General features: G+C 41.0%; 1 protein-coding gene and 1 pseudogene across 1 annotated transcript; both read left to right on the top strand.

Annotated features, from left to right (window-relative positions):
- Positions 1–1,681: 1,681 nt before the first annotated feature.
- Positions 1,682–10,955, top strand: LOC149275484 (V-type proton ATPase 116 kDa subunit a 4-like; annotated as a pseudogene).
- A 4,294-nt stretch (positions 10,956–15,249) lies between these two features.
- LOC149275483 (putative transporter SVOPL) lies at positions 15,250–22,303 on the top strand. Its single transcript, XM_089504692.1, has 14 exons — positions 15,250–15,333; positions 15,759–15,857; positions 16,317–16,388; positions 16,715–16,839; positions 17,101–17,164; positions 17,356–17,481; positions 17,738–17,866; positions 18,832–18,905; positions 19,403–19,605; positions 19,814–19,925; positions 20,702–20,783; positions 20,889–20,978; positions 21,077–21,190; positions 22,292–22,303. The coding sequence occupies exons 1-14, from the start codon at positions 15,304–15,306 to the stop codon at positions 22,301–22,303; spliced, it is 1,332 nt and encodes a 443-aa protein (XP_089360818.1). The 5' UTR covers positions 15,250–15,303.
- Positions 22,304–22,919: the final 616 nt, after the last annotated feature.

Raw genomic sequence — 22,919 nt, 5'->3', positions numbered from 1 at the left:
CCAAAAACGAAGCAGATCCCAAACCCGGACCAAGAGACAATTAAACAAGCGTTTTATAACCCGAAACACTTTGCTTCCACCAACACACGACTCCAGCAGCAAATATTTTCACATAAACACTTAGCGGTTATAACTATAATATCTTTATTGGTGTTTTAGGTAACAGGTGACGGGCTTTTAACTTCTTTTATTGTATGTTTACTGTAAACAAATTTGTCCTTCTTGCCATACTCCTAATATAAAAATATATTAATCAGTTCTTTGTCCCGTCTTAGATTCAGGAGCCGTATATGTCTATCCCATGCATGTTTAAATTCCCTTACTGTATTAGCCTCTACCACTTCTGCTGAGAGGCTGCTCCACTTGTCTACCACTGTGAACTTAGTTTACATTACTCCGAGTGGGTACCACCAGCAGAAGTTGCGGAAAGGTGAGATAGGAAATGAGTCAAATGACAAATAAAGCTGAGGTTCCCTTTCGCCCTGATCCTCGTAACATTTTTAACACATTCACTATTTGATTTGGCCAACACATGCCCCGGATCCAGCCTGATCTATATTGAGCCGGTTGATATTGAGTTGATAAAACACCTTCTTATCACATATTACATACTGCTTGAAACAACACACCGATGACACAAAACACGGTTCAAGGGTGCGCTGTCCATAAAGGTTTTGGTATCAACTCATGGTCACTCTAGATGAATCTTCTCTGATCCGGAGGGCCGAGCCAAAAGACAGAGAGAGTCTTGGCCAAGACTGATAACCCCTCCTCGAGACCTCCTCTCCGTCCGAACTATCAACAGAAAGCTCAAGTCATCATCCTGCTTGGAGAACCACATGAAGTAGTTGGAGTGATGACACTCAACGCATCCAGAAGACCCGGTCCAGACAGAGAATAAGGAGCTGCGAGGTCAGGTAAGTGACCTCATAGAATAACCACCACAGTCCTTTCTTCTTTATTTCACCAAAGCTGGTCCTTGTTTTTCTCCCCATTCTCTGATCCGTTACTTTGTCCAGGTTCTAGACACGTAGATATATAATGAAATGAGCTTTATCTGTCACGGACCTCTTGGTCCAGTTCTCCCCTCTGTAACCGATTGCTACAAATAATGGACGGAACCCGTTTTCCTTATGAATAAAGATCTGGATTCATAAATATGACCCGGTAGAGGAAATATTCCAACTTTCTTTCAGGTTGAAATCTTGATTTTTCCAAAACTGATTATTTTTTTATCATAACCCTTCAAAGTCCTCATTAAAAAAGTACATCAGGATCGGAACTGCACTCATTTTATGCAATCTTTTCGGCGGCAGTAAAGCGATAGTGTACTGCTGTAAACTCACCCGAAACGTCCTATGAAGTCTTGGCACATTTGGTGATGTCCGCCTGCGTATTTAGGACAACAAATACAAAATTTACCTTAAATTATAAATCTCATTTCAGTAGTAATACTGAAATAATATTATGGCCTTCCAAATTCACACATTTATTGTCTGTAATGAAAATTACAGTAATTGCGCTATGGCTATTTTTGGTTGAATTATTAGTAAAATAACCTGGAATTAATGAATTATAATATTGTAAAGACCCATTTATGACATATTTCTGAAATACCACAAGTTGTGTTTATTTTTCCGTTGCAGGGTTGGAGGCTTAGCTGGGTCTTGTTGTACTAAACATGGCGTCGTTGTTTCGGAGCGAGGAGATGTGTCTGACCCAGCTGTTCCTCCAGGTGGAGGCTGGGTACTGCTGCATCGCCGAACTGGGAGAACTGGGACTGGCCCAGTTCAGGGACGTGAGTATGAGGCGGGCGCGGGTTACAAGAGCGGGTAACGTGCTTAATAACCTTACGTATTAGCGTCTACCACCCCTACAGAAAGGCTATTCCACTTATCCACTACAGTCTCAGCAAAAGGTGTTTCCTCCACTGCAGCTAAGCTCCTGACCCCTTCATCTTGTCCCCTCATCTCTTCTTTTTTGAGACAATATTCCCTTTTTTTTAAGAAAGTTCTGACTAGTAATTTTTTACTAATTAATTTAACCAAAAACTGAGAACCAATAACTGTGTACTAAATATTAGTATTTTAGGATTAAAGCTTTGGTTGAGTTATCTAGATTAATAGAATACGGTAGGATAATATGGGATAGACGTGGAATATTCACGTGACGTGTCTACCTTTCTTTTAGCTCAATGTTGGTGTTACCAACTTCCAGAGAAGGTTTGTGAGCGAAGTGCGTCGGTGCGATGGAATGGAGAGAATCCTTCGTGAGTGATTCCACGGCGTCTATTTACTTTTTATATAGGTTTATCGGGGCTGAATTTCCTAGAGATGATAAACGGAGATGTTGAAGAGTCTATCGGCCCCTTAAGGTCCACCAAGGGCTCCCGTTGACTCAATGACTGCCATAGCTGGGTAGAGAAGGGAGGAAGATGAGGAACAGAAGCGGAGGTCACATAAAGCCCTCTTCCCTAGGTCAAATATGAAAAAAGTACAGTAGATTTCTACGTTAGAAACCTCATTCTAGAGACCTAGTAGGTAGGGATTGTTGAAAAACATTGAAACATGGCGGAAGCAGAATGGGGTAAGGAAGGAAGGGTCTCATGGAGAGCGACTTATGAATCCATGGTTATTTCATGGGTTTAATGATTTTAAACAGCTGAAAAAAATATTCCCATATATATATATATAAATACAACTTTAGCCTTATTTTGTATTTATCAGCGTTACTTTGGTACTTTATAAAAAAAAAAGCTTCTGTATCTTAGGATTTCTGCAAAGTGAGATGGAAAATTACCACATCGCAATCGAGACTCCGGAGAAGCTGCCCCGGACCCCGCTGCCACGAGAACTGATCGAATTAGAGGTGAATGAAACTTAAAATTACTGAGTTATCAAAAAAAAAAACGTATTCTATTAAAAAGCCTCAAAAAAGTCTAAACAGATCGGTAACCATTGATAGGAATTTAACCTTAGGGAAAAGTTCCGGGCTAGATTATCTATTTAGGCGATGGAACGTTCTTTATGTGAAACCAAGGGTGTATCTGGAGGCACATGGAATGATGACCTTACTCTGGGCATCCCTGACAAAGTGCGGTGGCTCCTCTTACTGTCGGTATGATGACGAGGCTTGTGGGATATTGTATTCCCTATCCACAGATAATTCTGGAGAAGCTGGAAGGGGAATTACAGGAGGCAAACAAAAGCCACCAGACTCTCAAACAGAACCTCCTGGAACTCACAGAATTCAAACAAGTTCTGAAGAAGATTCAGGAATTCTTCGAGGTATTGGATCAATTAATTGATTTAATCTGATGAGAATTAGGATTCGGTGGCTTTTTTTTTACTCCTGGCCAAAGCGTGAGAGGTTCTTGGCGTGATAATGTCGTACGGGTCTCTTGTTTGCAGACAGAAGCCTACTTGCAAGGGGATTTCTTTACTGAAGATACCAGTAGCCTCCTGGAGCTCAGGACCATTCCCTCTCCCATTGTCTCTGGGAAGCTGGGGTAGGTGCTACAATGATTTCATAATTAATAATGCTAATGATGTCACACTACTATTTTAAGAAGAATCGGTTCTTCGAGGAATATGATAACTAATTATAAAAACTAAAAGAGTATGATGAATCATAAATGGACAAATCAAGGTTTTTAGGCAAAAAAGGGATCATCTCTAACGTGAGCAAAAGAGTAAACTATGTGTGAACCAATGTAACATATACATACATTGTTAACATTATGACAACGTTGTTTATCACTCACATAGCTTTACTATCCAATCAAGGCCATCCCTATAGGTGAACAAGGCAGCTGTGAAAGGGGGCCCTACTTTGATTTTATTCCACAAATGTAATCCAGATTTTGCGTTTTTAGGGTTACAACAGGGGTGATTGACATGGAGCGATTAGCAGCGTTTGAGAGGGTTCTGTGGAGGGTTTGCATGGGGAATATTTACATGAAATCCTGTGAAATGGACTCACTTCTGGAAGACCCAGTTACAGTAAGTGCAGAAATCAAAAAAAAATAATGGGTTACATTGCAAAATATGCTGGATAAGTGGAATCTACCTAAAAAATGTGTATGTGTGTGCAGGGGGGTCAATAAAATTGGAAAAAACAACCATTTGTTACTAAGGATATTTGGGTTGGTTGATGATCATTTCAGATGACTTCATCCCGTCTGTTAAAGCTTGGTTAACATCTACATTTTCAGAAACAAGAAATTAAGAAGAATGTTTTCATCGTGTTCTATCAGGGGGAGCAGCTGAAACAAAAAGTTCTGAAAATATGTGATGGGTAAGAGCGTGAATCATACAAACCATAGAATACATCAGATGTGGCTAGATATCACCGTATCCAGCTAGCCGATGGAAGCTCTAAACAGCGCCATCTGCTGGCAGCTCCTAAGAACTGCACAAAAAGGCAGACGAGGAGGCAAAGCCAAGATATCATTATAAATCAGCCAGCTGACCACTGACAAAGCATCAATTCTGATGTATTCCATACAGAAGTCCAACTCCAGTCTTCACGGGTTGCAAAAAGGTGTCCAACTCCAGTCAACGGTTACTGTGAATATATACCAATCGGGGAAACCATGCACTCACCCCTTTCAGATAACTGGTTCCACTCCCCAGGCTTCCAAAACTTGGTAAATCTAATCCCTAAATTCGGCAGTTTTGTTTTCTCAGCTTTAAGGCCACTGTGTACACGTACCCGGAGTCACCGAGCGAACGCAGTGCTCTGACCGATGAGATTACCACCAGGATCGTAGACCTGAACTCGGTGAGTAAGACGTTACTCCAGCATGGCAATAGTCAGACGATGAAAAATGCATTGTTAAGGGTTCCGGAAATTATGGGGTGTTCTAGTGATAAAATCATAGTTTCTGCCAGTGAAGTACATGTGCACTTCATTGGCTGATGGCAGAGGAGGCTCTTGCCGGTGACCAATAGAGTTGCTCGTACGGACATTTAAAACCCTGGCGCCAAAGCTGCCGTGTAGTGCGTACCGTGTTAACCCCATATTAACCCCTTCTACAAAAAAACACAGGAACATGCGAATATTTGTGGAATAGGAAGATTTTTTTCCCCCCACGAAGACGAACACGAAGAGTTGGCCGGCGACCAAGTCTAATTAATAAACTGCTTACTTAATAAAACTGAGTTTATGCTAACACTGAATTCATGCAAAATGGCCGAGAATAATCCACTGATTATAAAGCAAATCCTTTTTTTTTAAATATTTAATCAGATTATATAATCTTGTTTGCAATAAACTGTTCCAAGTAACCATAGCCTTTTAGACAAACAATTTAATGCAAAACGATCCAATATAAATATTATAATAAAAAAAGAGAACAGGAGAAGGTTACTTAATTTCCTGTTAACTGCAAAATATCCGTAAAGGGTTTTTTTTCCTTTTAAAGAGGAATTTTCTCATACGACATCAAAAATGTTCTCACCTGACATAAAATCATAAACTGTGTTATTTTTTTATCCTTATTAATTTTTTTATATATTTATATTTTTATTTTCTCTCTTTGGCATCGGCCAATGGAAAAAGCAGGTATTTGATGCTAAGTGTTTTCTGTTTTCCAGGATCCCTCAGTAAAATTATTTCGGAATTATACCGTCGGCACAAACAGGAAGATGTAATCTTTTTTTTTCTTGGATTAGCCCAGCATTGGCTTATGATAGGGATGTATTTATCATCCCTGACCCAGGGCAGTGCCCCCAGCCTCCCCTTCTGCGTCCAACATCTTTACTGCTTTAAAAGGCGGTGCTCGCCTTTAAGACATAGAGTGATGAAATATGATCTCATATCCTGGCGCTCCGTGTCTTAAAGGTGTACAGACCCTTTTTTTAATGCCGTCTATGGAGGCTGTGAGGAGCCGGCAACCAACCCATTGAGCATCAGCATACTAGGGGCATGATCTCCCAACTGTAAATGGGCCGACAACTGGCCCATTACACGGCAGCACACGAGGGGCATGATCACGACACAAGAATTGTTTTCCAAGACTCTTAAGCCCAACTCATTTTGCTAGTTTTCACTATAGAAGTAGCTGGTATATAAAGCCAATGGTCCTACGCATTTTATGCTTTGTAGGTGATCACCCAGACAGAGTCTCATCATGGAGGCAGCCGAGAACCTGGGCATTTGGGACGTTAAGGTGAAGAAGATGAAAGGCGTTTATCATGCGCTGAATTTGTGCAACATCGACGTCACCCAGCAGTGCATCATCTCTGAAATCTGGTTCCCGGTGGCGGACAAAGAACGCATCGTACGGGCTCTTCACATGGGCATGGTGGGTGCAACTCAGCCAACGTTGGGTCTTGAAAGCATTCAACACAAAGTGTCTTGGGAAATAAGTAATGCACCTGCCTTTGTGCTCGGTTTCCAATTACAATTCTGATCTTTCAGGAACGCAGCGGTTCCACCATCGCTCCCATTCTGACCAACGTACCCACCAAGCTGGAGCCGCCAACCTTTAATCGCACCAACAAGTTCACTGCGGGCTTCCAAAATATTGTGGATGCTTACGGCGTCGGGAATTACAGGGAAATGAACCCAAGTAAGACATTGTGAGGACGACTACCTTATTGAGCATTATCCAGTCTTCTCCAAATCATATTTACAGACACACAATACTTAAAAGAGAAGAAAGAATCTCCTAGATGGATAATGATGCCTAACGATGCCTAGTGGTCAAAAATCTTCAAATTAGTGCAGCCCAATGGGAAATTATCCCCCTGCTCCCATTGCCAGACCTTCCTTGTTTCCAGTAGATGGGGCTTATTAGTCGACTTGGTCTTTGAATCATTTGTCTGCCTCTTTCTTCCAGCTCCTTTCACCATCATCACCTTCCCTTTCCTTTTCGCGGTGATGTTCGGTGACTGCGGTCATGGTGCTGTCATGTTGGCTTTATCACTGTGGATGGTTATTAACGAGAAGAAATTGCAAGCTGGGACCAAGAACAACGAGGTGAGATTGTCCCTTTCCCAAAGTTGGAGACCAGTTGGAGACATGTACATCTCCGATGTATCCAATGTGTTATTTAGTAAGAGAAGACAATAGGTTTTTTTTAGTTTTCTATTAATACTAAATCTCTGCCACCCCCTCATGGTACATGGCATGCCTCCCTGTTAAAGATGGGAAGTCCCACTTTAGACGCACGCAATAAGGAGAAAATGTAACTGCCAACTGGGCTTGGATCACCATGGATATTGCCCATTTTTGTCTCCAGATTTGGAAAACGTGTTTTGGCGGACGGTATCTAATCCTTCTTATGGGGATCTTCTCCATCTATACCGGTTTTATCTACAATGACTGCTTCTCGAAATCCTTCAACATATTTGGCTCCTCCTGGAACGTTCGCTTTATGTTTAATGACACTTGGGAGTAAGTGCTTCTAGTGATTGAACGAAATATATTTCTACCCTTTCCTAGTAAAGAAAAAATATATAAATACAATAAAAAAAATGTAGATTTGGAGTCAATTCTGGTAATTCCACGGCTCTTGATCATTTTCCGAAATATTGGCTACCACTTATTATTAAAAAAATCACACAATTAAACTTTTCTAAGTAAAAAAAAAAGAATAGTTTACAAACTTTACAGTTATTTAACACAGTCAACATTAATACATTTGGGGAAATGGTGAGGGATGTGATGAGACCCATATGGTATCAGAACCGATGTAATGATGCCCCAATCCCGAGAGGTTTCTATGCTGTCGCCTGCTGAGACCCTTAGACTTTCGGAGGCAAAGCAGGGGGGCTCCTAGGTGTACATATTATTTGGTTACAGAACTTGATGTTTTATCACCCAGTTCAGCCTGTCTCAATGGAACCATTGGCTTCCTGCAACTGAATCCTGCACAATCCGGAGTGTTCCCAGGAAACCCTTATCCTTTTGGGATCGATCCAGTAAGTGACCCTAGGATAGGTTTACTTTACATTCGGCCCCCGTCTAGTCTGCCCGTTTCACCTGCTGTAAAAACTCAAACCTTAATCAGTCGTTGGTCTCGTCTTAGATTCAGGAGCCGTATGTCTATCCCATGCATGTTTGATACCCTCACTATATTACCCTCTACCACTTCTGCTGGGGGGCCGTACAATCACAGTAAAGTAAAACTTTGTTACATTGTGTTCTGTAGATTAAAACTCTATTCCTTCATTCAATAGAATCATATATTTAAGCAACTTGAACCCTTGACTCATCAAAGTCTACTTTCTGTTCCACCAGATTTGGAATATCGCTAAAAACAAGCTGACCTTCCTCAACTCCTACAAGATGAAGATGTCCATGATCCTGGGTATCATTCAGATGGTTTTTGGGGTGGTCCTCGGTCTCTGTAATCACATGTAGGTTCTATTTTGTTTTAATAAATATTTTTTTTTACATCTTCTTAATGTTTCCAATGAAAAATATCTGACCTCCAAATATCCCCAGATACTTCAAGAGACACATCAACATCATCCTGCAGTTCGTTCCGGAGATCATCTTTATTCTGTGTCTCTTTGGGTACTTGGTCTTCATGATTGTCTTCAAATGGTGCGTGTATGACGCCGGCCGATCGCAGTCTGCTCCAAGCATCCTCATTCACTTCATCAACATGTTCCTCTTCAGCTACGGCGACCAAAGCAACGCTCCACTCTACGGACACCAGGTGACATTTTATTGCAAAAGCTATCCCCAGAATGATAGATATTGTCAAACCCCAAGAACGTTCTCAAGTATCATAATGTATTAACTTTATTGTAATATTTTAGGTCATAAATTCAAATAGAAATTATGGACAAAGTAGGGGAAAAAAGGAGAAATCTGCAAAATTCATTTGGTTTCCATGGTGACAGACCCACATTTAGAATTCCACAGCATATGACCTTATATTTCATAATTCTCCTTTTCCACAAAATTCTAATTAATCCTGTGTTTAATTAACTCTGGAATAAGGCTCTTTGGTGACGAGAGATGGCGTGACGCAGGCTCTGCTTATCAAATGCGTGATTTTCTTCACATATATTTGGACATACAAGCCGTACCCGGTTACCGGTCTCACCAAACGTTTGAAAGTTGCATTTCTTTTCAGCAAGAAGTGCAAACTTTCCTGGTGATTTTCGCCATTATCGCCGTGCCTTGGATGCTGCTGATAAAACCCTTTATCCTGCGAGCAAATCACATGAAATCTCAGCGCATAGTAAGTTTTATTTTATGGGGGGGGCCAGGAATAAATGTACATCACACACATACACAATACAATTGGCTCGTCCTATGCTCTAAGTGCTCTATGACGTTGGCACAGGCCAGCTGTTTGGGGGCAATGATGGCACACACCAGCTGTTTGGGGGCAATGATGGCACATACAAGCTATTTGGGGGCAATGATGGCACATACAAGCTATTTGGGGGCAATGATGGCACAGACGCTGAGTGTTTGGGGGTTAGGATGGCACTGATAAGTTGCTTGGGCAAAGGTGGCACTCAAAAGCTGTTTGGGGGCAAATGCGGCACTAAGGGACAATGTGGTTTCTAGTTCTTTTTATAATGGCAAGAATTATGGGTAAAGAATTTTTATTTTAGGTATATGATATGTAATGTTTTTTGTGTCTTGAGTAAAAAAACCCTTTCACATTTTGTGTTTCATCATTGCGGCCCTTATAAATGCAACCTCCACCGACATTGTAATATTCTTTTTCAGCTCCCCGTTGCTCCTCCTTACTGGGAGACCCTCAGAGTACAGAATGCTGCCTACGACTTGACACGCTTTTAACTTCTGCTTTTTTTTTTGCCCCCAAAAGCTACCTTCATCTTCACCACCTGAAGATCACCCTGAGATTACAGACATGGAAAAATCCCAAATCCCATTTTCCAGTGAAAAGGCTGTAGAAGAGGCGACCAGGGAAGTACCCGAAGAACATGGAGAAGAGGTGAGGGCCACAGGCCATGGTGGGCTGAACAAATGTGCCAAAAGTAACACCTTTGTGTTTTTTTATATTTTATTTGGATTTTATTGAATAATAACACCCCAATGTTTAATATCGTAACCCTCTCTCCCCTGCAGTTTAATTTTGGAGATGTGTTTGTTCATCAAGCCATTCACACCATAGAGTACTGTCTGGGATGTATTTCCAATACGGCCTCCTATCTGCGCCTATGGGCCCTGAGCCTCGCTCATGCGCGTAAATTAATTTTTTTGCTTTAGAGTGGATGCTTGTAGTGCTGCTTACAGATGTTTCAATAAATTCACCAAATCGGCATTCCCTGAGCACCTCTACTTCTCTAGAGTCAACTCCAGATCATCTCAATGTCCTAGACTAGGCTGTCCGGCCAGAAGATCTTAAGGTGGCCACAGCTGTCTATCACATTGGTGTGGCCTCTGCCTGCCATGGAAAACCCTAAATTGTCCTAAATGGCCTCACTTTTAGACGCAATTCTACATGCGTAGGGGGGGCCGTAATACTAACGACCCATTCTATTGACTGGTCAGAGCTGTCCGACCAGCTATGGATCATGGTGATGAGGGCTGGTCTTCAAAATGGAAGCTGGGTAGGTGTCATCGCCGTCCTCGTTATATTTGTGATCTTTGCTGCTCTCACGGTGGCCATACTGCTGATCATGGAAGGGCTGTCCGCCTTCCTACACGCTCTCCGGCTCCACTGGTAAGTTTCCCATTATATTTATTCTAAACCAAATATTCGATTAAGTCCAAGGTTTCTATTGGTTTAAAAATGGAAAAAAAAATATTTTTAATTTCAAAATTCCTACTTTTAGCCTGAATTTGAATTTAAACAAGATAATAAAATTTAAAAAAACTTTGTATAGAAAATCTCTGACTTGTATCGCGTCTTGTTTGCCAGGGTGGAGTTCCAGAACAAGTTTTACTCCGGAACGGGACAGATATTCAGACCTTTCTCCTTCCAGTATATCCTGGATGGAACAGACGACGATTAAGTGGTCAACTTTCCTTCATCAAGGCTTTTTATGTGGCTATAGACAGCGACAAATGTAACTAAGCGAGACAAGAATAATATAGTTAATTTACACAGTTTATTTTAGAAAGCCGTTTCCTGCTGTTTCTATACACATTATCGGGGCTTTTAGGGCTGTAGAACCCTGCGATACCCTCATACCCAGCAAACATTCCAAGCTTCTAGACGAGGGAACACAAAGAAGAGGTTTGAGTCCCCAAGAGGGACTGTGTCTTCTTGATAGAGACACTTAGAAGGTATGGTAGAGTCCTTTATGCCTTGTAACGCCTATGAATTCTATGTTGCGTCTGCCTCGTTAATTTTATTCTAAACAGTTGAATTGTTAAGAAACTTTAATACTTAATTGTGCAGCGACCCACGGCTAAACGTATCAATATCCAGAACATCTGATAATTATACAGATCGGATTTTATGTTTCTGTAGACTCAATTGGCGGGTCTTGCTGAACAAAAGTAATCCAACATTGCAGATTGTCTTGTACCTGCCAGAAATCAGGTCTCGATAAACAAGGTGGAGCGATCCAGCAGAGGTGGGACGCCTAATCTTCTACACCCAGTTGTGTAAAAACCTAAAAGATGAAGTCACAGATCAGCGGTCCCCATCCCTTTGTCTAAAACACTTCTTTCGACCTACAAGGTGTCAGCAAGTGGTATGTGTGGTGGCTTCCATCGGTACAAACGAATGATGTCCAACCTCTGCCAGTCGTTGCACGTGGACACTCAGAAAGACTTTTTATGATGTAGACATTGATATATAATAATAAATAAATTGATTTATTCTCACGCAAAAAAAAAAGGTCTCTAACTTAAGGGAGGTCTCTTTCTCTCTGTTGAAAGGGTTCTCACGTTCAGCCAAACGTAGCTTTGGTCTTCTCCTAACTCGTCTCTCCGCTACTTGCCCTCTAGCGTCATATCACTGACATTCTATAAGTAGGATCAGAGACAGCTGCCTTCAACTCAAAACCATGGCTGGCTGCCTACTTTACTTGAATGATTTATGATGGAATGATAGGGAGCCATAGGCAGTGGGAACTACATCCATGTCCCATGCTCCAAAGGTCTCAGCTGGTCCTAGCTGGAGATGGTAGGTCTTCCTCTTCTCGCTTGACTTTCCCATCATATCCACGTTTTCCCAGCTACTGTCAAAGGTAAAATAAGATCTGGGCTACGTGACATGGCCCCCCCCAAGGGTTTTACATCCTACACAAACACTTTGGACTAAAATAACATGAGATACGCTTGATGGAAGCCTTAGTTCACCTGCTGGTAAAGGAGGGAAATGTTGGTAAAGGAAGGAACGGCTTTTGCCCAGTGTTTAAGCATCTGGAAAATTAAAGTTAATATAAAAGGAGTGGCCAAAGAACACACTTCTGAGTAGACAACCCCTGCACGGCCAGTTTGGAGGAGAAAAGGGTACGAGATACCTCTCACAGGCTGCGCTAAGACCCGGCGATGTACTTTTGTTGGATAAACTCTAATCTCTGAATACACTGGCAACGAAAGAAAGCAAGCTTAATCCGAAGGGTATCCAAGGTAAGGCAGACAATGGATGGCTTCAGTAAAAGCTTTAGGCAAATCTCGAGTTAGATTAGAAGTCCTTTTTGTAGATGCCTTGTTCGTCGGCTCAAGTTAGTTATCGCCCACGTTGTACTAAAAGCCCGGATACTCACAACGGGGGTATTTAAATCCAAGCCATCATTTAAAAATACATTTATGTTAATCAGAAAAGTGGATTATTAGTGTTTTTTTGGCATCTACCGTTGACCATTTAGACTTTAGAGACATTGGTTCTAATAGCCCATTCTTCATCCTGATCTCCTATCTCCAGGGTCTTGTGTCGGTAATTAAAGAAATGTTTAAAAAGAACAAATACACCATATGGAACAAAAAGAATTGGGGAAATTCTAGGCAGGAGAATCGGAATGAATGCGTGTGATCTAGAGATCTTCTACTCCCGGTCCCCGATGAGGTGGTGAGAAAGTCACCTTCAAAGGAAACCGGAGAGTTGCTTCTACTAGCACCATAAAAAGCAGCAAACTATTCATACTGATCACAAAATGACATTCTCGTGGTCCATGGTCCATTTCCTTAAATGCCTGACCTAGCTGTGAAAGCTCATTGTCCCAACATTCTACTACAGAGTCGTTAAATCTGGACGTCGTCGATTTTAAATGAAATAATTCATATAAGAGACACAAATTATATGAATTCATAATTTAGACCAATCTACTAGGAATCGTATTTTTGAAATGATATTGTAAATGTGTGATATTAATCTAGAATATTAATTCAGAACAAGTTTTATGTTTCTAATAAACTATGTAAAGTGTGTCCGGATTAGGTAACAACGTTATATTTCTTTTCCGTTTAGTATTTGCAGAATCCCTATTAGATATAAAAAAAAATGTAAAAGATACATTTTAACAAAGGTGAGAATTTCACTTTCAGGATTTAACACTTTTACAGTTGATGTGATGCCACAAAGACATAATTAAGCTGTCTGATCTGAGTGTCCGTCACGCCAAGAACCCCCCAGCTATATATCTTAACCCTAAATAAGTGTTTGATGGGAAGCTTCCCTTAAACTCCATATCATCCCTAAGACTTTTTTTTAAAACATTTTGAATCAGAAAGTATAAATGGAAGCCTTGATTCCCTCTTCGGGTGCCCAAGGGGTTAATAAAGTAATTGCATGTCATTCTTCATGGACACTTAATATTGCAATCCCTGGAGGAATAGAATCTGGTCACATAATAGCGCCTTTGTTGGTGAACACTTATGACCGGTTGGTAATCAGATACTCAGATACTGCTCCCGATCGCTCCACTGGTCTCTGTTACTTGGTATGGAGATTAATGTTCTCCCGAATACGTGTATGTATGTGTAAGTGATGTTAGCTTGATATGTGTATGTATATGTAAGTGTATGGTGTTAGAGTGGCTGTGTGTGTATGTATGTGTAATTCTATATTGTAAGAATGTGTGTATGCATGTATGTGCAAGGTGTTAGAGTGGGTATGTGTATATGTATGCATGTGAATGGTGTTAGAGAGGCTGTGTGTGTGTATGTATGTGTAATTGTATATGCATGTTCTAAGTGTGTGTATGCATGTATGTGCAAGGTGTCAGAGTGGGTATGTGTATATGTATGTATGTGAATGGTGTTAGAGAGGCTGTGTGTGTGTATATGGATGTGTAATTGTATATGTATGTTGTAAGTGTGTATATGTATGTATGTTCAAGGTCTTAGAGTTACTGTATGGATATATGTATGTATGTGTTAGTGTAGAGATGCCTCTGGCCATCATCATACCCCCAGCACAATCATTATCCCCAACCACCATATTCACATCATTATATCTCCTACCCCACCATCATTTACATCTCCTACCATCATCACCACATCCTGCACCATAATCACCCCCCTCCATCTTCATGCCCCCTAACATAACTTCAGGGCTGAGCTAGGGTCACTGACGCCTGGGTGCAAAGATCTGCCCCCCCCGGTGGGTGTGGCTATATACCTAACTCCACCCCTTAACATAACCCCTTTAACCATACCCATTTTCTGCTCCAACTCTTTTGGGCCCCCAACTTCACTATGTAACATGTCACTCACTTCCCATTTGCCAGCTTTGCCCCAAACAGTTTGTCGGTGCCATCTTTGCCCCCCAAACAGCATTACACTAAATGTGTCAGTGACATCTGGAGCTCTGACTTTAAAGAAGCTGCTGAGAGAGTGGGGCAAAGTGGTAGCCAGTTTTTTTTTTGTGCCCGAAACAAGAACAGAAAACTATGCCCCCCCAAAAAAAATGTTGACAGAGGATATTTTGAAAGTAGATAACAAGGAAATTCATGATCTAAGAACTGCAGAGAGTTTATTTGTGATTTTTGTCATGTTGGGTTATGATTTTTCTCTATCTGTTTCCAAACGCAGCTTGTAGTGAAAAGTACGAGAAAATGGACCCCAAACTGCTGAAATTTAACAAAATAGCCTTGGAAGAACTGAGCTCACGAAAACCCGACACCCCAAAAGGTCAGTGAAAAGGATGCGGGCCGTGACCCATCAACGCCAATACGCCGGCAAGAGCGAAGCTGCGCATGAAATGACTTTTTGGCATATTTGAAGTAACTTTTTTTTAAGAATAATTCACACTAAATGTTTAAATGAAGAGTTTTGTGAAAATGGACTCTTGTAACATCTAAAGCTTCCTTCACATTCAAATAATAGAGTCTTGCCTCGTTTTCAGGGCCCAAGACGTATTCGGTGGAAGATGCGGTGGAAACCATTGGCTTTGGGCGTTTCCATATCATGCTCTTTCTCATCATGGGCAGTACTGGGGTACGTCCCTTACTCCGGGATCAAAATTGGGTGATATTTTAGAGAAACATAGAATTTGTCGGTAGATCAGACCAGTTCGGCCCCATCTAGCCTCCCATTTATCCTGCTGTAAAGACTCAAACCTTAATCAGCCATTGGTCTCGTCCTGGTCTTCAGGAGCCATATGTCTATCCCATGCATGTTTAATACCCTCACTGTATTAGCTTCTACTACTTCTGCTGGGAGGCAGCTCCACTGATCTACCATCCTCTCAGTAAAGTAAAACTTTCTTTCGGCAGTCAGCAACCAACTCACAGCTCGTTTTTCTTCTTTCCTCTACCATCATGTCTGAGCTCTGCCTCCTATGATGGATGACAGCATTTCTTATGCCGTGCCCCATTTCTAATTACCCGTTATCAGTGTTCAATGTCTAAAAATGTTTTTAGATTGCAGAAGCCATGGAAATCATGCTTTTGGCTGTAATATCGTCTTCAATACGATGCGAATGGCACCTTGAAAACTGGCAGGTTGCACTGGTAACAACGGTGAGTTTATTGGGGGGGATCAGGCCCTCCTCTTTCCTCCTCTGATGCCCCTTTTTTCTAGGAGCTCGGTATATTTGGGGATGAGGGTATCGCGGGGTTCTACAGCCATAAAAGCCCCAATAATGTGTATAGAAACAGCAGGATATGGGTTTTTTTACTTAAACTGTGTGAATAAACTCTTTTCAGTGTTTGAAGCTAAGGTGGCGCTCATAAGCTGTTTGGGGGAAAGGAGGTGCTTTCAAGCTGTTTGGGGGCAAAGGTGGCACTGTGGGACATGTTGCTTGGTGAAGTTGGGGACCCGGGGGCAATTTTCACACTGGGTTCCTGCGGTTTCTAGTTACGCACCTGACTTTGTTTTTAATGAATTTGCAGTTATTTTAGAGCGCAAGAGCAAGAAGCCTTTAATACACACAAATCTAAGCAAATTGTTTGATATTGTGCCGTTCTCCTGTTCTCCAGATGGTATTTCTTGGATACATGGTGTTTAGTGTCCTTCTCGGCCTTTTAGCGGACAGATACGGACGCCGGAAGGTAGGTGGTGTCACCAACTGGACTTTATAGGGATCCTCCGTGACTGGATCCCGTGTCTCATTTTGCTTCTATGTCACCTCACAGAACTTACCATGGATACACAGAACACAAAAAAGTGTCTAACTGGGTCATTATTTTAGAATTTTTGTATATTTGGTTTTTGTGTCACATAGAAACATAGAATTTGATGGGCAGATCGGCCCCATTCGGCCCCATCTATTTTGCCTGCTTCTCCTGCTGTAAAGATTCAGACCTTATTCAGTCCGTGGTCTCGTGTTAGGTCCGGTCCCAGTAACTTCACATTTACATTACCGTTCTCTTTGCAGATTCTGGTGATTTCCTTCTTGTGGGGGGCGTTCTTCTCACTGCTCACCTCCTTCTCACCGTCGTACGTCTGGTTCGTCTTCCTACGATGCATGGTAGGATGTGGGGTCTCAGGACATGCGCAGGGGTAAGTACCCAGCTGATGACTTTAGGACATCAACACAAGACTTGGATAGATATCAAGAAACAATATATTGTGTTTAATACCCAACACCCCATGAGCATTATGGCCATTATCACCACCAAATATGGTGGCCAATTTTGGGCCTTTACACCTATTCTGGAGCTGATTCCTTCATATCCTACTCTATCCTACAATTAAGCTAACAACCCCCTTTCTTTAAAGACTCTTTCTTCTAAATTATTCTTTATATATTTCTTTTTCCAGTCTAATTATTAAGACCGAGTTTCTGCCAAAGAAGTTCCGAGGATACATGCTGCCCTTGTCACAGGTAAAGCTTCCATTTCCGCCAAAAACAGCCAACGATTTATTACCTTAAAACGCGACCTTAATAAAATGCTCCTGTTGCCTATATGTTTTTCATGGAAGGAAAACTAGAGAACTTGAAAAAAAAATCCAAATTCAGTAATGTAATAATATATTTTTTTTTATTTATTTTTTTAATCTGTTCTATGTCGGCAGGTCTTTTGGTTGACAGGATCGCTGTTGATCATCGGACTGGGGTGGGTTGTCAATCCCAGTTTAGGATGGCGCTGGCTCGTCCGATTTGCGTCCATTCCAGGCATCATTCTTGTAATCGTCTTCAAAGTAAGAAACTCATTACCCGCTCAGTTAGCTTATTTTAGGTATTTAGGATTTAAATTTACGCTTATTACCTTACTTCATGAGAAATGTCGCTTGCCTTAGTTTCGCCTGTGGCCCCTAAAAAGTCTAAAATTGCCATTATGAGAGTCACGATCCTTGTGTATCTTGAAACCTGCAGTATTTTTTGGCCCTTTTGTGCTACGTTCGGACAGCCCCGGCATGGACAATTAACAAAGGGATCTTGTTTTCCCAATTGCAGTTTATCCCAGAGTCGGCTCGGTTCAATGTCTCGGTGGGAAATCTCCTAGAAGCGGTCAACACTTTGCAGAAGATCGCCAATATAAATCACTCCAAGATGCCGGAGGGAACCATCAGTGAGCCAGTGGTGGTAAAATGTAACATTTAACCTCTTTTCGGGGCATATTTCTCAAAACCTTACCTTGTCTTGTCTCTTCAAAAGCCATTTCCATGGGAGTGTAGGCTGCTCTCCCTAAATGTTTTAAGCAGTGACCAATTCATTGGCCTCCATGTGATGGGGAGATGAAGGTACATCATAAAATGAGATCAGTTATTTGTCTTAAGTCAGAAGATGTGTGGTCTGGTGGCTTGGTCTACCTACTCTTGACTATGGGCCACCATGTTTGGCCCATATACTTGTTAGAAGAAAGCTTATGTGATCGTAAATATTATTCCTGACAAAGACATAAGAAAGCAGGGAATGTCTAGTCAATGATATATGGACGAGTTTCCGCCAACACGTCTACTCTAAGTTGTTCTATATATATGTGCAAAGGGTCAAGTCTAGGCCATTCTTAATTATGCAGCTTAAAGAGGTGTAACTTGCTTGAAAAGTAACCAATCATAATAATGCATGCTATTAGAAGTAGATAAGATGCTATATAAACCATGTAATTCAAACATGTAATCAGACAACGCTTCGACTTTTGTGTGTTGTGTGCCTTGTCTCGATTATGCGCATGATCTAATTAAAGGAAACTCTTTCTGAGGAGAATTCGACCATTATTTCAACCAACAATACTCTCCTTACCTTGTGCTACTTTCTTACCAACAGTTGTCATCGTGCCAACGAGCAGCCGGTATGTTAACCCCAGAGGCGTTACAAAGCGGCTCATCTGCATTTTTAGCTTCAATAAAACATCAATTTCCTCAAAATGGTGCCAACTTGGCCTAGAAGGCACGCGTTCGTTCTCCATGTTTGTAGATGGAGGGTGATGTTTGTCGCATCTCATTCTAGCGTAATTATGGAGTTCCTGGATATTCCCTGTTATTGTTAATATTTTAGGATTTCATTTGAGAAAAATAGCCCTTGAGATGTAGTTTTCTTTCTTGTAGGACAATATGGGCAGCTTTTTGGATCTCCTAGATCCGAAATATCGTCGGACGTCTCTGCAAATATGGATAATCTGGTAAAAAAAGGAATATTTTTGTAATGGCAGAGAAAACAAAATGAAGACAGGGTTGGTAGAGGCAGAATATATAGTAAAAGTAAAAACTAAAGAATTAAAGTTGGCCCGATAATTTCATCGAAAGATTTCACTGGTTCCCCATTGATGCAAATTAACCAATCGAATGATTTTTGTTTATTCTCTATTGTTAATTACCATTATAAGATTACAAATATTGTGCCGTTATATCATTAACCGCGGTGCTACATTTTCTTAAATCCATAGCTCCTTGATTCCCACTTTTAACATATCACATAAGCCTTATCAGCACTGAATATTGTTGATTATATTTTGATTCATAATTATTAGCAAGATTAAAAAAAAATAAAAAAAAATTGCATAATGCCATTGAATCCCCAAGTGGCCCTATTTTAGAGGGACAGTCCCTTTTGTTGCAAGCAAACCTAGTTATAAGAACAACGGACGCCAAGATACTCGATGTATTCTTTTGAATTCAGGCTTGGAATATCCTTTGCTTACTACGGCGTCATCTTGGCCAGCACAGAACTGCTGGAGCGGAATCTATTGTGTGGCTCTGGCCAGCCGGCGCTCGGCGCGCAGGAAGAAGTCCTGGAGGAAAGCAGCACCCCGTGTTACTGTCACACGCTGAGCTCTTCCGACTATCAAACCATGCTTATAAGTACCGTCGGCGAGATCGCGTGTGAGTATTGGCAACGTAACCGGTCAGGGTCCCAACGAATCCTTCATCTGCAAATATTCTATGTGGATGTCACGCGTCCATGTGTGGGGTTCCAAGGAGAAACGCGGAAGGTTCTTTGTGGAATGCCAATGCATTCTACACCAATGCTGTTATAATGTATACAGCGAATGTCCTTAACATGTTGTATTATTGTTTTCTATGAATACAGTGAACCCTTTTAATATTCTGGGCATTAATTTTCTTGGCCGACGCTGGACCCTTGGCATTACGATGACATCCACTGGCGTCTTCTTCTTACTCCTCAACATCTGCATGTCGCAGTGAGTGTATATTGCATGTCAGGCTGATGACTTCCCTTCTCCTGGTTATTAATGAGTTAACGGTCACTTCTTGTATTATATATCGGTTTGGATTATGGGCGATGAAGTCATAAAGCGGCTGTAAGGGAATGTGTGGCTTCGATTCTACCTTATCTTGGGAGTTATCTATTGTTTAAGGTTTAAGGATGACAGAGGGAAAAGCCGGTAGGATATTAGGTCATAAAAATGTATCAATGCACTTTATATATCACCGGTGAGATAACTGCGTCCGACCCTGGAGACCATGGCTTTAGAAAGACATGAATAATTTAGAAAGAAGTCAAAGATAAAAATGCCATAGGGTCTTACCAGGAAAGATATACATTAAAAACTCCTTAAAAAAGGGGACTAGTGAAACAACATAGTATTAAGACTCATATTAAATAATCTAAACATATTCATAAAATCATATTGTAAAAATGATCAGAATAAAAGCTATATATATATATATATATATATATATATATATATATATAATAAATTCATCCAAGCAAAAGTCTACACTAAAAAAATATTCCATTCTGCTCCTTTGGATTTTAAGGTTCTATTGTATTTAAATGTATTATAGATTATATAGTTTAATATTTTTGTTAATTAGAATTATTAGAATTAATTAGAATTAATAATCTAATTTATTATTAATATGCCCACATGCCCAAAGCTAGGCTTGACGTACCCCACAAAACACGTCTGTTATTGGGATAAATGAATAAAATCTCGCTCAATTTCTCGTCAAGGTCGGGTCTGATCGGAATTCTCTTCTGCCTCCGAGCGCTGGTATCCGCCAATTTCATCAGCATCTACGTCTACACGGCCGAGGTCGGTAAATCCACCAGTCCAGGACACAGCACTCGGACCCAGATGTTTTGTTCGTTAGTAATTATGTTGTAATAATTAAACGCCATTGCTTGTTTCACATTTCAGGTTTACCCGACGGTAATGAGAGCAATAGGGATGGGAACAAGCGGTTCTCTGTGTCGGATCGGAGCCATGGCCGCACCGTTCATAGCTCAAGTAAGAAACGTGATCCACCGAGACGTCTTGAAAAACACCACTGGCCTTTTTTTCCTACTTTATTTGTAATAAACACACTTTTGGTTGTTTTCTTGCAGGTTCTGCTGAGCGCATCTATCATGGGTGGCCTCTGCTTGTTTGCAAGCATATGCTTCGTATGCGCTATTTCAGCTTTCGCTTTGCCCATCGAGACCAAGGGTAGAGCGCTTCAGGTACAGATTTAACATCAATTCAAAAGACATGTGACTGTTTATTGAAGCACTAAAAGGTCAAGTCTAGTTTAAGGGTCCACTCGACAGACCAGGTTCTACGATGTTCTCAGATAGCAACACTTATTTCAGGCGAGTCGAATGAAAACTCACATGCCCTCTTCTGAAACAAACAAAACAAAACCCCACACCCCCTCTACAAAAATATACATTTAAATACAAAAAAAAAAAAAAAAAAAAAAAAAAAAAAGGGAGTAGAGGTCTTGAGGTACCCCTTTTAGCCAAGGGAAAGGGCAACAATCTTCCCCTCTTTCTTCAACGCATGCTCAGTGGTGGAGGTTATAAAAATTAAACCGGGGAGGGTGCCTATGGGGATGGAGTGGGTAAAGTATATAATAAAAAAAAAAACTATGGGAGGTACAGAAAAATAATTAGAAAACCCTTATAGGGGGCATCCTTGACCCTACTCCCTGCCCTTTTGGGCGAGGGAATTAAATTGTGAAAATAAAACCCTGCCCTGTGTGATGGGTAGTGAAGCTTGACGCTTCTTTGTCAGATGTCAGGAGCCCAAACATTTGTGCGAAGTAAATACAGTCTCGCTCTATTTTTATTTTAAAAACCTCACGCACTCACATTTCGGGATTTCATAGGTTGCTGCCATCTCCAACCCCATGATACTCTGGGATGCTTGTTCATTACACAGTGTGTTGGGGCGAGATGAAGTTTAATTAAATAGGAATCCCAGAGAGCTGCATACGGTATGATTTTCATCCTGCCCCGAGCCAAAAACCCCAGGGGTTACTGTGAGAAGGAGTACCGTATTCACCAAAGAGGGTGGAGGTTGTCAGGTTTAAGTCTAATAAAAACAAACTTTTTCCTCTGGAGACAAGACAGCACAACGTAGGAGAAAGAAGGTGGAATTCTAGAAAGACAGATATTCCAAATCTAAAAAGTATCTTTTACTCTACACAGCTGTCTAAGCCTTGAGTCTCATATATTATACATCCATATATTATATACATTTATATTACATATACTATATAACTTGTAATTTGTGTATTTTGGGAAATTGTATTCTATCACTTTTTTTCTCTCTTTCTCCAGCAATTCAAGTGAAGACAACAGAAAAGAGGGGGTTTTTTTGTTTTTTTTTTATAATATTTGTGTGGATTTGTCCATTTTTCTTATACAATTAAAGAAACGAAGCCGCACGTTAATGCATATCAAAAAGAAATCCAGTAATTTTTTGTGTTTTCACCTTTTTTGCCCCCCACCATTTCATCATTTGTTTTTATAAAGGTCAAGAGAAAAACTAAATCATGGGGTTGGAGTGAAATAAAACATAACGGGGGGGGGGGGCTCTCTGTGGCCGAGACATTTTGAATCCATATGGGGAAAAAGCCGACGGTCTTCACTTACGATATCAAACACTCGAGAATGAAATGTAGTAATCGAGCGGCGTTCAGCACCATAGACCCACTAAGATCCATTCTAAAACAGAATATTTATTGGTCTGTGTACCGGCCTTTGAAACGCACCGTCAAGACCCAACGCGAAATTAATAAGGAATTTATTCTCGTGCGTGAGAAACATTTAAGATTCCTTTCTAGAGGAAGATGAGTAAGCTCCTGAGCCGAGTCTCTCCACCTAATGTATCGGATTGTCTCAGTCTGTCACTCTTGTCAGACCCCTTGAAAATACTGTATTGTTTTAAGCGCAGTATAAATTGTGG

Source organism: Sceloporus occidentalis, unplaced genomic scaffold, assembly GCF_023333645.1.
Source record: "Sceloporus occidentalis isolate IW3139 unplaced genomic scaffold, rSceOcc1.0.p SCAF_284, whole genome shotgun sequence".
NCBI classification, from domain to species: domain Eukaryota; kingdom Metazoa; phylum Chordata; class Lepidosauria; order Squamata; family Phrynosomatidae; genus Sceloporus; species Sceloporus occidentalis.
Note: the sequence above shows the minus strand (reverse complement) of the source record. Positions and strands in the feature narration are given on the sequence as shown.

Excerpts from the sequence above, each read along its gene's own strand:
- LOC149275483 (XM_089504692.1), top strand. The coding sequence starts at position 15,304 with ATGCTCTTTCTCATCATGGGCAGTACTGGG. Across the intron at positions 17,482-17,737 it reads TTCTTGTAATCGTCTTCAAA|TTTATCCCAGAGTCGGCTCG; the intron begins GTAAGAAACTCA and ends TCCCAATTGCAG. Across the intron at positions 19,926-20,701 it reads CTCAACATCTGCATGTCGCA|GTCGGGTCTGATCGGAATTC; the intron begins GTGAGTGTATAT and ends TTTCTCGTCAAG.